The sequence below is a fragment of the Bufo bufo genome, chromosome 6 (assembly GCF_905171765.1).
Source record: "Bufo bufo chromosome 6, aBufBuf1.1, whole genome shotgun sequence".
NCBI classification, from domain to species: domain Eukaryota; kingdom Metazoa; phylum Chordata; class Amphibia; order Anura; family Bufonidae; genus Bufo; species Bufo bufo.
This window is the reverse complement of record NC_053394.1, coordinates 52,151,782-52,166,522: the sequence shown is the minus strand read 5'-3', so window position 1 is coordinate 52,166,522 and position 14,741 is coordinate 52,151,782. Positions and strand designations below refer to the sequence as shown.

At 45.5% G+C, this 14,741-nt stretch overlaps 1 protein-coding gene across 1 annotated transcript in view; it reads left to right on the top strand.

Moving 5' to 3' along the window:
* The window catches only part of ACADSB (acyl-CoA dehydrogenase short/branched chain), a 36,937-nt gene extending 25,545 nt beyond the window's left edge, over nucleotides 1–11,392 (top strand). The window contains exons 6-11 of the mRNA XM_040435272.1: nucleotides 2,403–2,528; nucleotides 2,849–2,941; nucleotides 4,422–4,511; nucleotides 5,752–5,889; nucleotides 7,983–8,082; nucleotides 10,548–11,392. Of these exons, the coding sequence (XP_040291206.1) occupies nucleotides 2,403–2,528; nucleotides 2,849–2,941; nucleotides 4,422–4,511; nucleotides 5,752–5,889; nucleotides 7,983–8,082; nucleotides 10,548–10,618 (618 nt within the window). The 3' untranslated portion in view covers nucleotides 10,619–11,392. The remainder of the gene's footprint in view (nucleotides 1–2,402; nucleotides 2,529–2,848; nucleotides 2,942–4,421; nucleotides 4,512–5,751; nucleotides 5,890–7,982; nucleotides 8,083–10,547) is intronic.
* The last annotated feature ends 3,349 nt before the right edge of the window (nucleotides 11,393–14,741 follow it).

Genomic DNA, 14,741 nt, shown 5'->3' with positions numbered 1-14,741 from the left:
GTGCTTGTTCAGTACAGCGCGCGGCGCGGCCGGGAGAAGACTTCAATCAAGATGGAGCCCGCCCCCTGCCGAAACCAGGAAGTGGACAGCGCGCCGGGAGCAGGTAAGTATCAAATAGCGTGTTGAGAATACCCCTTTAAGGCAGCCATCCAACCTTCAGCTGGTTGTGATATCGGCCAGCCTTCAAGAGGAGAGAAAATCGTCCTCCCTCATGGAACGATTATGGCTAGAGAGGAACATCTAATATATATAAGCCCTCGAACAGTTGTGTGTTCTGGGGCTTGGAATGCAGCGACACATACACTGATTATTTGCTAAAAACAAGTTTTTATTGTGCGAGTATTACAACATAATGAAAACTAAATGATCATAATCGTAGTGACCCCAGAATAACGTTATCATATTACTTAGGGCTCATTCAGACAACCGTATATGTTTTGCAGTCCGCAAATTGTGTATCCGCAAAACACAGATACCGTCAGTGTGCGTTCCGCATGGCCAGCCCTATGATAGAAAATTGCGGACAAGAATAGGACATGCTTTATCTTTTTTGCAGGGCCACAGAACGAAAGTATGGATGTGGACAGCACACGGTGTGCTGTCTGCATCTTTTGCAGCCCTATTGAAATGAATGGGTCCGCATCTGTTCCACAAAACTGTGGGACGGACGCGGACACATAAATACGGTTGAGTGAATGAGCCCTTATACTACACAGTGAACAACGTAAAAATAAATCCCACAAAATAATGTTAAAATGACAGTTTTTTTTTTATCTTCTCCAAAAAATTTAAACAATAAAAGTTATTTAATACACTATGTGTACGCCCAAAATGGTTTAAAAAAAAAAAAAATACAACTACAAAATTCAAAGTCTCAAAAATAAAAGCTATGACTGATGGAACACAGAGGGGGAAAACTGTTAAGGCTAAAATTAGTTGTGTCACTAAGGCCCCATTCACTTGGCCGTATGTTCCGCAGCAAATCTGCATTTGTTGTGGATTGGATGCGGACGCATTCATTTCAATAGGGCCACAAAAGATGCAGACAGCACACAACCCGTTCCACAGCCCCACCAAAAGTAAAAAGAAAATGTCTTATTCTTGTCCGTTTTGCAGACAAGAATAGACATTTGTAACATAGTGTGGACCTGTGGAAGGGGAAAATGGGGATGCACACGGCCGGTGGCCTTGTTTTTCGGATCCGCGGTCTGCGAAATGGACACGGTCGTGTGAATGGACCCTAAAGGTGTTAAAATGCATAAAATGAGTTGTTGTGCTCCAACTATATTTACTTCAGACTTAAATTCAAAATCTGCAATTAAAAAAGTGACATTTTTGGGAGGGTTTTTTCTGTTTTAATGTGACTGTTGGGGTTTTAAACCAGGCATCCTCAAACTGCGGCCCTCCAGCTGTTGCAAAGCTACAACTCTCAGCATGCCCGAACAGCCTACAGCAGGGCCTTGTGGGAGTTGTAGTTTTACAACAGCTGGAGGGCCGCAGTTTGAGGATGCCTGGGTTAAACTGTGAAGCTTCTTCACCAGCTGTTGAAACGAATCTGCAGATGATTCATTTTCCAATATACTTTCTGTATCAATTCCTCATGGCTTTCAAGATCTCTGCTTACAGTCATTCGGTAGGAAGCTTCATGTGGTGGATGCACAGGAGCACAACTCCTTACTGTACAGTTATCAGAGCTAGGTCTTGTAATGAGCCGGTCACCTGTGTGATCACATGACCAGGACAGAGTGTCCTATTGACTGCAAGCAGAGATGTGGAAAACGATGAGGCGTTAATGCAGAAAGTATGTTGGAAAATTGAATTTTTTTTTTTGCAGCAACCGGAATACCCATTAAAAGGGGTGTCTCAAAGGTATCGCCCCAGCTCAACATCTATGGCTAGGATATGCCACAAATGTCAAATAAGTGTGGGGCCCGTGCTTATCTCCAGAACTGAACTACCAAAGTGAAAGAAAACACACTGCGCATGCTCAGCGTCCTTTCTGTTCACTACTATGGGACTTCCAAACAAAGGTCAGTGAGGGTGCTCGGCTATTTTCAGAAATCCCATAGCAGTGAAGGGGAGAGTAAGCTGTGTGAGCACCGCCACCTCTGTGCGAGCACCGCCACCTCTGTGCAAACAACCACACAATTAGGACACCCTAGAGCAGGCATGCTCAACCTGTGGCTCTCCAGCTGTTGTAAAACTACAACTCCCTCAATGCCCTGCTGTAGGCTGATAGCTGTAGGATGTTTGGGCATGCTGGGAGTTGTAGTTTTGCAACAGCTGGAGGGCCGCAGGTTGAGCATGCCTGCCCTAGAGCCATATTTATCGCCTGTTAAGCTATAGTCTGGAGAAGACGTGGAGCGGACACTGGGTTGGTAACTTTTCTTTTTTTTTCTTAGGGATACCGAGGAATCACGTGCTTCATTGTTCCCAAGGAAACAGAAGGTTTCCATATTGGAAAAAAAGAGGATAAACTAGGACTTAGAGCGTCTTCAACATGTGCACTGACCTTTGATAATGTGAAGGTATGACTGTACAGATGTGACGTGGGAAGAGGTAGAAACCAACTTTTATGGGGTTACTTTCACCACTCCCATGCAGTTTGTAAGCTTAGTCCAGTTGCTTTCTGTTCCAAATCCTACATGAAGACGGCAATTCGTCCAAAGTGATGAAACGAAACATGATGGCCGATCACTGGTACGTCTTTTCCATAGTAATATCCCTGTGATTGGCCGTCACTTCATCAGGGGACTAGTAGCCTGTAAAGTACAGAACGCCTTAACATTTCAGAGAAACACTGGACTCGCAGCATGTCACTGACTGTGTCCTCCCTTTTTTTTTGCAGGTTCCAGCAAGCAGTGTTCTTGGCAAGCTTGGTCACGGCTATAAATACGCCATAGGAATGCTGAATGAAGGCCGGATTGGAATTGCAGCCCAGGTGATGGGATGGGGGGCTGGTATATGTTCACCCGCCTTTAGGTGTCAAAGCTTCACACATTGCAGATTTGGTGTGGATTCTGCTAAACAAATTCAGTATTTATGTGTGAATGGAGTCTCTAATCCCATGAACATGCTGCAGAAACTAATGCTATGAAAGCTGAAATCTGCAGCTTACCCTAAAGGTCCCTCTACACTGATAGAGTTCGCACACCGTTGTCGGGAAGGAAGCCTTCCGTGTGCTCATCGGTGAAGGAGTCCGCTCAGCCAGTGTAAAGGGGTTATTCCCATCTCAGACAACTGGGGCAAATTGCTAGGATATTCCCCCATTGTCTGATAGGCGCACGGCCACCGCTTCCATTGACTTCAACGGGGCCGACGGAAATGGCCAAGCCAGCGCTTTGCTATTTTTGGCGGCCCCATAGAAATGAATGGAGGGCGGCCGCACATGCGCGGTGTGCCCTCTTCACTTTGCAGGCTCAGTTCACGAGATAGGTGCGAGTCTGCACCTATCAGACATTGTGGGCATATCCTAGCGATATATTCCTCCATTGTCTTAGATGGGAATACCCCTCTAAAGGGGTTGTCCCGTCTCGGACATTGGGGGCATATCGCTAGGTGGGACCCGCATCTATACTTAGAACAGAGCCAGCAACGTCCCAGAGGGTGCATTGCGCATTCCCAGCCTCTCTCCATTCATTAACGCAGAAAATAGCCAAGCGGGACACTCAGCTATTTTCAGAAGTCCCATTGAAATGAATTTACTTTTATGGGGCTGATGGAAATGGTCAAGCCAGCGCTTGGCCTTTTTTAGTGCTCCCATCGCGGTGCGCCCTCCTGGACTTTACCAGCACGTTCTAAGTATAGGCGCGGGTCCCAGAGGTGGGCCCTGCACCTATCAGACATTGGGGGCATATCCTAACGATATACCCCCAGTGTCTGAGATGGAACAACCCCTTTAAATGTCAAGGGTTTTGCTAAAGATTTAACGCAGAGAACTGTAATGGGTAAAATCTGCAGCTAACTCTTCATATTAGTACAGTACCAGCAAAGTATTTGCGATTAAACAAATCTCAGGTACCCCTTGGGGGTTTCTTCTGTGCGGAAATTGACCTGCCGAGCGGATTTCCAAATCCACTCGTCAGTTATGTTTGCGGTTTTAGCTGCGAATTTCCCCCATTTCAAAGGGTGAGATCTGCGTCAAAATCGCATCAAATTCGCACCAAAAAGTGGATCTTCTGCGCATTCACCCATTGCAGGTGCCCTTATGCTGCTTCTCTGATGCCAGTTGCCTATAAAATGTAGGTTACTATAATGATGATCTTTTATTACTCACAGGCAAAAATAATTACATTTATGATACACTTCGAAGGATTTCTTTCCATCTAAAATGTATTCCGTGGTCACCCATGTACGCCATGTAATCTAAGGAGTGGCCGCCTCTCAGTGAGGACCAATACTATCTTTTGCTTTCACTTTAGATGGTGGGCTTGGCGCAGGGCTGCTTTGACAACACCATCCCGTACACCAAACAGAGGATTCAGTTTGGAAAGAGAATATTTGACTTTCAGGTTGGTGTCTGTTGTCTCTACCGTATTTCTGTCTCTCTCTGTTATTTTAATAGAAAACCCACCAATATAATTGTCCCGCTTCCGTATCTTGCATCATTGCCATCTTTGACCCACATTAGATGAATATCGGCCAATTTCAGGACGACCGGCCGCCAAAATAAAGTCTGTGGGGGAGTTAGGAAAGAAGGATTGGATATTTTAGGATTTCAGCATGCCTGATCCTTTGGAGTTACAGGAGCCGTGCCAAAGGTGTTGGCCAAACGGTTACCTAAGCTGTATGGTCATCTTTAAGAGAACTTGTCACCAGGATCAACCGTATCAAGTCAGGTATACTTCCTGGTAGGGTTAATCCTGCTGATTAAGACGATCTCTGGACTGCAAAAATCTTTTTCTCTGTTCCACCGAAAACTGATTTATTTTATGTTATTTTTTTTTGTAAATTCGGGCTTTAGTGCACTGAGCGGAAGGCCTTAGCCCCTCAGTGCACCCTTAAATGGCCCTGTAGTAGTGTGCCACCGTGCCCAGGAAAGTATTACTGTGCAAATAAGAACATTGTACGTTTTCATGCACATTACATTTTCCTCTCTAGTAGCGCCCCCTACTGTTTTCCTTCTGGTCCACCTTCTCCTGCATTTAGTGGTGGACTCGCATGCTCAGAAGCTTCCTTCCCCTCCCCTCGGTTCCAGCGTAGTGATCTTATAGTCAAGCAGCCCAGGCACCTTTCCTTCATTCATTCCTACTTCTAAATTCATAGAAATATATGGCTCTATCTCTCTCTAGACAGCGGAGAAGGAAATTGTGGGGGCACAACATGCGCCATCGATCTCTGGTGCTGTATGTATTACCGTACACACAGTACAAGTCACATCAGTCCCTGGCTCGGGTGCTATTCACAATCTTCACTTCCTTATTTCCTACACCTGCATACCTTGTACAGCAAAAAAATAAAATAAAAATCAGGTTGGCACCCTGAATGCCCAGCATGGTAGCAGTATTAGGCTAGTTTCACACTAGTGTTACTGAGATCCGGTAGGCTGACTGCGCTGGCTCCTGCATTGTCGGATATTACCTCAATACCCGCCGGCCCGCTTAACTGTAATGGGGAGCGGCGGAGATCCGGCCATAACCTGGCAAATATACAAAAAATCAGTTGGACAAATACCGCTGCGCTAACGCTAGTGTGAAACGAGCCTAAGCCACCCTTAGCACAGGCCTCTAACCTTTCTTCTGCTCTCTCCAGGGCATGCAGCACCAGATCTCACACATAGCGACCCAGCTGGAAGCTGCACGACTACTCACGTACAACGCTGCCAGACTGAAGGAGGCAAGGAGACCCTTCAAGAAGGAGGCATGCATGGCGAAGTACTTCGCATCTGAGGTGATAAAAAAATCTACTGTTTTATCCATTCAGTTACCAAAAATATTTCCAGTTTCTTTTGAATCTGGACATGGAGCAGGACGGATTGTGCATTATTAATAGTAAACTGGTTTTCACTTCAGAGATGGGAACTTGTGATATCCTGGAGAAATATTCCACGTCTATGGGAGGTATGAAAAGTGCCACGGGAGGTGCTGCACCACACCGTTATAAAGGCTCATGCACAACATCCGTGCGGCGGCCAGGATGGATCGAGACCCATTCAACTTGAATGGGTCCGCGATCCGTCCGCACCGTAAAAAAAAATAAAAAAAATGTAGTGCTTCCATGGGCTTCCGATCCGTGCTTCTGTTCCGCACTGCATCTCCTGGATTAAAGTGAATGGGTCCGCATCCGTGATGCGGGGTGCACACGGCCAGTGCCTGAGTATTGCGGATCCACTTTATGCGGGCCGCAGTGTGCATGAGCCCCAAGTGTGAGCCCTATGGGGATCATGGATGACACATAGATTTGACTCTCTGGACGTACCACCCCCTCAGGACCTGCACTACTGTAGGACTAACACAGTGTTCAGCTTTGCCTAGAGCAGTGATTGCTAACCTCCGGCACTCCAGCTGTGGTAAAACTACAACTACCAGCAGGCGCCATTCACTTCGATGGAAGTTCCAAGAACAGCCAAGCCAGTGTGCATGCAGGGAGTTGTAGTTTCACAGCAGTTGGAGTGCCTGAGGTTGCTGACCCACGACATGTTATAAAGACATTCTGAATTTTCTATTCTGCACAACTGTATTCTATTTATTTTATCCCCAACAGGTGGCGCCACAGGAATGGAATTCAAATGCTATTCCATACTAACATCGATGGATTAAGTTTTCCCGTTGTATAGCGAACACAAAACTATTCATAGCTGTTCAACTACTGATGTGAACATCTGTGGAAATAAAGAAAACCTGCAAAAGTTTGCAGTAAATATAGAATCTTTGTGATACCTCTTCATTACCCTGTGTAGTTGAAGTCGTCAGCAAGGACAGTCTAGCCCACCGTCCCACGCGCACTAATTAATTGCCTAAAGGCTTCTTTACACAGGGCTACGATCAGGCAATCATCGGGAGGGAGTGTTACTAGGACTACTTTTTCCCAGTAATTCTCCCATGTAAAGGTGCCTCCGATCACCAGTTCAACAAGCAAATCTTTTGGCCAACACCCAAACTCATCATTTCTGGGCACCATATCGTCCTTTGTGAACAGGGATCTGCTGTCCATAAACAATGACTCTGTATGGGGATGAGTGATCACAGTTGTGATCGCTCTTCCCCATACAGACTAGATGATAGCTGCATGTTAATATGGCTTTCATTGCCTGTGACAAGGAAGTAGTTATCGGAAACAAATGACTCATTCCCAATAATTGCCTGTTCAGTCAGGCCGTATAAAGGGGCCTTTCGGATGGCCATGTGCATTAGATAGCTGTTGGCCGACTCTCTAGCTCCCCCATAGACATGCACGCTCTGCTTGTCATAGTATGTATATGTTCTGAATGGGGAGAAGGGGAAAAGCGGCTCAACATCTGGCAGTGGGTTATCTCCACCGAGAACAATAGGATATAGATCATGTTCCTCGCTACATCTTCCCTTGGGAGCACCTCATACACAAAAGATGGTTGGCCGTTCCTGCTGCTTCGGCTGTCATTATTTTAAGGTGTATGGCCAGTTTGAGGCCTCGTTCACATGTTAAAATTACAGCTCTGCTTGGAGACACAGAAAAGTCCATGAGGCCAATACTGTACCTCTCTATGCCTCAGTGGGTGCCCATTATAGAGAGATTCTCCCATTGTGTCTAGTAGAGAAATAATGAAGCATTGTACAGCCACTGTGTCACGTGTATGACGCCTCATACCTCTTTCTACATATATGTATGCATTTCTATATTATAACCATACTAGATTTTAAACTTACTGTAACGCTATGGAGTTTCATTTTAGAACCTTATTTTACTTTTCTTTTTTTGTTTTATGTACACAAACAATGTTGTTCTGAACAAGAACAATCATTTTCCTTTTTTTTTTCTTTCTTTTTTTTTTCTATATACTTTAGGTGGCTGGAATGACCACTAGTAAATGTTTGGAGTGGATGGGAGGTGTCGGTTTTACAAAGGACTATCCCATTGAAAAGTATTACAGAGATGCAAAGATAGGTAAGAAGTGTTGGAGTAGGAATGTATGTGTGTTTAGCTCCTCTGTTCCTCCCCAGGCGTCGCCAAACATTGTATAAAACAGCAGGACAGAAAATAAATAATTTATATTATTCTGTGCATTTGAATATATGCTGCCAGCTCGTCAGGTGTGGATCCCTACGGGAGCCTGTAGTCTGGGCACAGCTCATTGGGAGACAAGACATTTACTAAAGTTTTACGCCTACGCCACTATTGTGGCATAAAAGAGGTCACAAATTATGGCGCATGGGAAAGCTTCTCGCCACTTTTTTCTAAAGTGGCAAGAAAAGGGGTGCCAGGGCTTAGTGGGAGGGAAAGGGCTTTGCGTGGCCTACCGGATTTACTGTACAGTTACAGTTTCAGTTATGGCTGAAGCCAACACCAGCCCATAGCTGCGGTAGACCAGTTTTTGGCGTATGGGCTGCCAGAGATGAGACCAGTTTATTACGAGGCATCTGCCTTTTAATAAATTAGGTGCATCTCACTCCGGAGGCCAGGGATCAAGACTGGCCTATGGGAATGCCAGTCTTGATAAATGTCCCCTATTAACTTCTATGGGATTCTAGACAGGCTGTGTGATGTGTGCAGAGGTTATTGTGCAGAGAGGGGAAGTAGATAAGATGTGACCATTACCTGTTTTGAACAGTGGGTCCTGTGTTGTCGATATATACTGTAGTTGTTACCTGTCATTGGAATCCTGCATGTGATGATACTGAGATGGCTGCTGAGAAGTGATCTCCACAGAACAGTTCAGGAAGTTATAATTATTTTTTATTTTTTTTACAAATCCCCAAATCGATTGACATTGAAAAAACTGCAGTTTAAAGGCAACGTGTCATCATCTTTATGCTGCCCGTACTAACGGCAGTATAAAGTAGAGACAGGGGAGTTGATTTCAGCGGTCTGTCATTTAAAATTTAAAAGTAAGTGGTTGCCGAGAACCAACATCACAATCATTGCAGACTGGGCCTGGAGAAGAGTCCCGGCCGCCTGAGAAGAGTCCTGGTTATTCATGAATTCCTGCTCTCCTGCTGATGACTGACCGTCTTCTACCGAGTTTTCTCCCTTTCTCTCTAGGAGAGAACTGCCAATCATCAGCAGATGGGTGAGAGAGCAGGAGATTAGGAATAACCAGGACTCTTCTCAGGTAGATTTGACTCTTCTCGAGGCCTGGGCTGCAATGATTATGATGCTGGTTCTCGGCAACCGCTTACTTTTAGCTGATGAGTGACACACCGCTGAAATCAGCATTTCTGTCACTATTTTATGCTGCCCTCAGTGAGGTCAGCATAACGTTGATGACCGGTTCCCTTTTAACATAAAAACTTGATTTAAACAATAGGCAGTTTTCTGCTGGCAAGATTTTTCTTCCATATCACATCCCATTTTAAATCTTAAAGGGGTTTTCCGGTAATAATTCCATTTTATCTAATGCCTTACCTGCTCCACGTCCCTCCAGTCCTCCGCGCTGTGTCTGGCATGTCCATGTTCCGGTCCCTGAAGTGTTTACATCCGGCGCATCGTGGGCCTAAACACATGGTCTACTGCAACCATCCTCAGCACGTCATCACTAAAGCCAGTCATTGGCTGCAATGGATCATGTGACTAGCTGGATGGCCTGAACATGGACACAACGGAGGCAGCGTGGAGCAGGTAAGTATAATGTCTTCTTCTTCAGGAGGCAGGATGCAGCATTCGGTAAAATGTAATTATTACCAGAAAACCCCTTCAATATGAGCCACTTCACATGAGCCACTCAGTCATCGCACATATATAAGGCGGCTCGCTTTAATTTCCCTGGCTTAAAAGGAGTCGGTCACCAGAATATGACGTTATACGCCACTTACATGGCTCTCTAGCACATCTATCCATGATTCAAGTGGTACCTTTGTAACTTTCTTCTGACTTTCACCAGCAGGAAAAACGACGTTTAATCCATATGTAAATGAGGGCTCGCAAGTGCCCAGGGTCGGCGTTCGGTGTGTAGGAGCCCAGGCTGCTCTGCCTTCTTGTTACAGAACTCCCCAGCCTCTTCCTTGTCCCGCCCTGCAAGTCCCTTGCGTCATCCACAGGACCGGCCGGTATCGTGCGCAGTGCACCGCTGGCCCAGGCATGCCCCTTGTGGGCACGGCATCGCTACATGCAGTGCGCATGCGCCGGCCTTTCAGTCCTTCTGTTTGCTTCTAGTCCGCCCCCTAGTCACTGGTTTCACGGCATTTGCTGGCGCATGCGCACTACATGTAGCGATGCCGTGCCCACAGAGGGGATGAGTTATGTAACAAGAAGGCAGAGCAGCCTGGGTTCCTACACACCGAACGCTGCCCTTGGGCACTTGCGAGCCCTCATTTACATATTTTGGTGACAGACTCCCTTTAACAATAAATTGGTGAAATTTTTTACATTTTTATTTATTACCTTTACATTTTTATATTTTTTTTTAAATCCAGGTACAATATACGAGGGAACCTCCAACATCCAGCTGAGCACGATTGCCAAGTTCATAGACCAGGAGTACTGAAAAGCAGCCTTAAGGCGTCCGAACCGTTGTCACGCTCATAGGCTGACCCTCTAAGAGCTGACACTTGCTTCTCGAACATGAATGTCCACATCTGTATGAATGCAAAATCCTCATCCAATCGACCAATACCATGGACTTTGCCACTACCTCAGTAATTCACTCACTAGTCTTCTGTAGGAAGGTATATGAGTTTTAAAAGAATCTTTACTGATTACCCCATAAGAAGGGTTTTGGTAAAGCTGGTGTAACCTTGCTAAACTGCAAAATATTACTTCTGTAATATTACTTCCACTGCTCTGTCCTGCTTTCTTAATGGACTCCTTCTGAAGAAACCTTTTGGTACAAGGCAAACTTTTGGAATTATCCTTCTATTACTGTTATATGTCTGGATCGTAAATTGGTCTCTCATAATGCTCTTGTTAGGGCATATAGGAATCATGGATAGGGGGGCATGTCCTGCGCACAGGACCCCCTACCCTCTATGAGTCAGATATGAGAGATGCTCAGGTGCTTTATATGATTTAAAATGTATCTAAACCACAAAACCGTAATTGGATACCAGCGCTGCCGCCGTAAAAGCTTCACCAAGTTGCAATAAGAGAGTTTTGTCACTGCTGGGTCCGTGAGGGTTAACTGCTGGTACCCTTAATGTCGCAAAAGACTAATGGTTAAAAAAGGGGGGAACCCGCGCTGACTGTAAACAAATCCAACCAATATATACAGAGAACAAGTACTTGCCGTTAGCGAAGTAAAATAGATCCCATCCAGATGTAAGGCTGAGTTCACACGGGCGAGATTTCCGCGCGGGTGCAATGCGTGAGGTGAACGCATTGCACCCGCACTGAATCCGGACCTATTCACTTCTATGGGGCTATGCACATACTACCACCTACTATGCATTCTGTATTAAAGAATGCTATTATTTTCCCTTATAACCATGTTATAAGGAAAATAATAACATCTACACAACACCGAACCCAAACCTGAACTTCTGTGAAGAAGTTCGGGTCTGGCATACCACAGTCAGTTTTTTTATCACGCGCGTGCAAAACTCATTGCACCCGTGCAATAAAAACTGAACAACGGAACGCAATCGCAGTCAAAACTGACTGCAATTGGGTACCTAGTCGCGCGGGTTTGCTGCAACGCATCCGGACACGCTCGTGTGAACTCAGCCTTAGGGATTGCGCTATCTTCAGCTTCCTCCTTCAGGCGTGCGGCTCCGTCCGGTAGCTTGCGCGCGCGGGGGTGGGGGGGAGCCGCACTGTAGTTTCCAGGGGAACGGACCTTCAGCGTGACGTCACACGCTCGTGTCTACGGATGCCTCTTGAGTACACACTTCCCCGCTTTATATGATTATTTACAGAACAGTGGTCTTCGTGAGACCACCCCTTTTAAATGGACATTGAACCTAGAAATGAATGAGGGACAAAGAAAATGCCTGCCTATCAGCAAGGATTTCTGCAAGCTTGTTAAATCTTCCGAGAAAACAAAGGTCATTTCTATCTGGTTTCCTTCCATCTTATGGGGACCAGCGGTGAGGTGGCCCTTGCCTGGTGTACACAGAGAGGATGAACAACATAAATTAGCCTCTTTGACCAGACCCGACCATCCCAAATCAAATGACTATTCAGTAGTCTTTATTTGATCGGTGAAATATTGATTGGAGCATGGTGATGATTGGCTGATTTAAGATTTGCATCGGTTACAAACTAACAAAACTGTAGGGGAATGACATTTTCTGGGAAGCTACACTATAACCTGAGATTGTACTAAAACCCTGAAGAAGAGGGGGTTGATGCTGTTACAGCTGGTAGCACTTTCTTATAATCTTGTATCTTTTGTTCCATTGTGACTAGTAAAAATAAAAATTCTGTGTAAATTTTGAATACGGTGAAATCCGAACGTTGTCCTGTCACACTCATGAGAGTAGAAGAAATGGATGATGGATGGATGCCGGGCATGCAACACGGGGGCCAGGGGACATGATTTATATGAAAATTAACTTCTATCTACAGGATAAGCGATAACTGGTCGGTGGGGGTCTAGGTGGGAGCCCCAACAATCCCAAGAACGAGGGTCCTATTTTCTGGTCCTTTTCGAGCAGCAGGGCACATGCCCGGCCTGCAACTCCATGGGACTGCGGAGATGGACGAGTACATCTTGACTGTTTCCAGCAGTTACATAGAGAATGAATTCCATTATAGGGGATAACTTTTATACTTGGCACAAACCCTTTAATGTGTAAGCACAACATTAGTAAAATTCTTTAATCCAATATCCGATAGTCAAGAAATTCTAATCCTCCAGTACATATTTCATGTACAAAACTGCAAAATAATCCAGTTGAAAGTGTAAGGCCTCATGCACGCGACCGTTCCATTTTTTGCAGTCCGCAAACCACGGATCCGCAAAAAACGGAAGCCGCATTGTAGACATGCCTATTCTTGTCCGCCAAACGGACAAGCATAGGACATGCTATATTTTTTTTTTGCAGGGCCTCGGAACGGAGCAACGCATGCGGACAGCACACAGAGTGCTGGCCGCATCTTTTGCGGCCCCCATTGAAGTGTATGGGTCCGCACCCGAGCCTCAAAAACTGCGGCTCGGATGCAGACCCGAAAAACGGTCGTGTGCATGAGGCCTAAGGCTGCATTCACACAACCGTATGTTTTGGTCTGCATCCGATTCACTTTTCTTTTTTTTTTTTCGCGGATTGGATGCGGACCCATTAATTTCAATGCAGGTAAGTATAATTTTTACTACACATTGTGCTGTCCGCATCCATATCTCCGTTCCGCAGCCCCGCAAAAAATATAGAGCATGTCCTATTCTCGTCTGTTTTGCAAACAGTAATAGGCACTGTTACAATGAGCCCGCAAAAAAAAAAATGGATGCAACACGTACGTCACATGGACACCATCCATATTTTTGTCGGATCCGCATTTTGTGGACCGCAAAATACATACAAGGGCTCATGCACATGAAAGTATTCTCTGTCCGTGTCCGTTCTGGTTTTTTTGCGGCCCTTATGCAGAACCATTCATTTCAATTGGACGTGAACAAATTAGCCCGGGACCTTACTCTGAAGAAACACTTTGCTCACAGTGATAGAGGAGAATCCTCTCCTGTTAGTTCTGTTCCTGCCCTTATTTCTTCTGCCATAACTTCTCCAAGCCAGACGAGTACGTCCTTCCAGGAACTTGTCCACATCTCTCATCTTCAGCAATGTCGGGACGTTTCAAGTTCTCTGCCTGTCTTTGATTTCTCTCACAATTTTGCAACTCACAACCGTGATTTCTATCCCATACAGTCTCGCTCTCTGGCTCTTGATCATTTTCAGGAATCAGTGGAGCGAGATCTGGTTGCACTGAGGAATACTTGCCGCCCATGTTTAAATTTAATACCAACTGTAACCTGTCCACTGTTGAAAAAACAGCTCTAAAAGAGCTTGAAAATATGAAAGATGTTATCTTCAAACTGGCGGATAAAGGGGGGTCGGTTGTGGTAATGGACCGCTCCATATGCGTCCCAAAATCTTCTCATGTTAGGAGACTCGGAAACCTATCTGGAGATGTCACATGACCCCCACCCCCCAGTTTCAAAGTGACTTGCTTTCCTTGTTGTCCTTGGGGGTCAAGAGTGGTTTTATGGATCAAAAACAAGCTGACTTCATGTATGTTTTACATCCTATCACTCCCATTTTCCACTCCGTACCCAAGATCCACAAGCCGGGCTTTCCCCCATCTATGCGGCCTATCATGGCCGGGATAGGCTCCTTTACGGAGCGGTTGTCTGCGTGGGTTGACCGTTTATTGCAGCCGCTTGTCCAGACTATTCCGGGCTTCCTTCCAGACACTAGAACTGTACTTCAGTCCCTTTATGAATTTTCTTGGAAGCCAGAGTATGTCTGGATAACTGCGGATGTTACATCTCTATACACTGTCATTCCTCACCACTCAGCCATAGCTTCTTTATGATGGTTCCTGAATACTTATGCTGATTTCAGCTTGGAATTCCAAGACTACATATGTGATGTCCTTTTTCTACTTAAAGCGAACCTTTCACCTGCATTTCACTTAATAAACTATCAAAAGTACCTTATAGATCATCCTCATTGTGT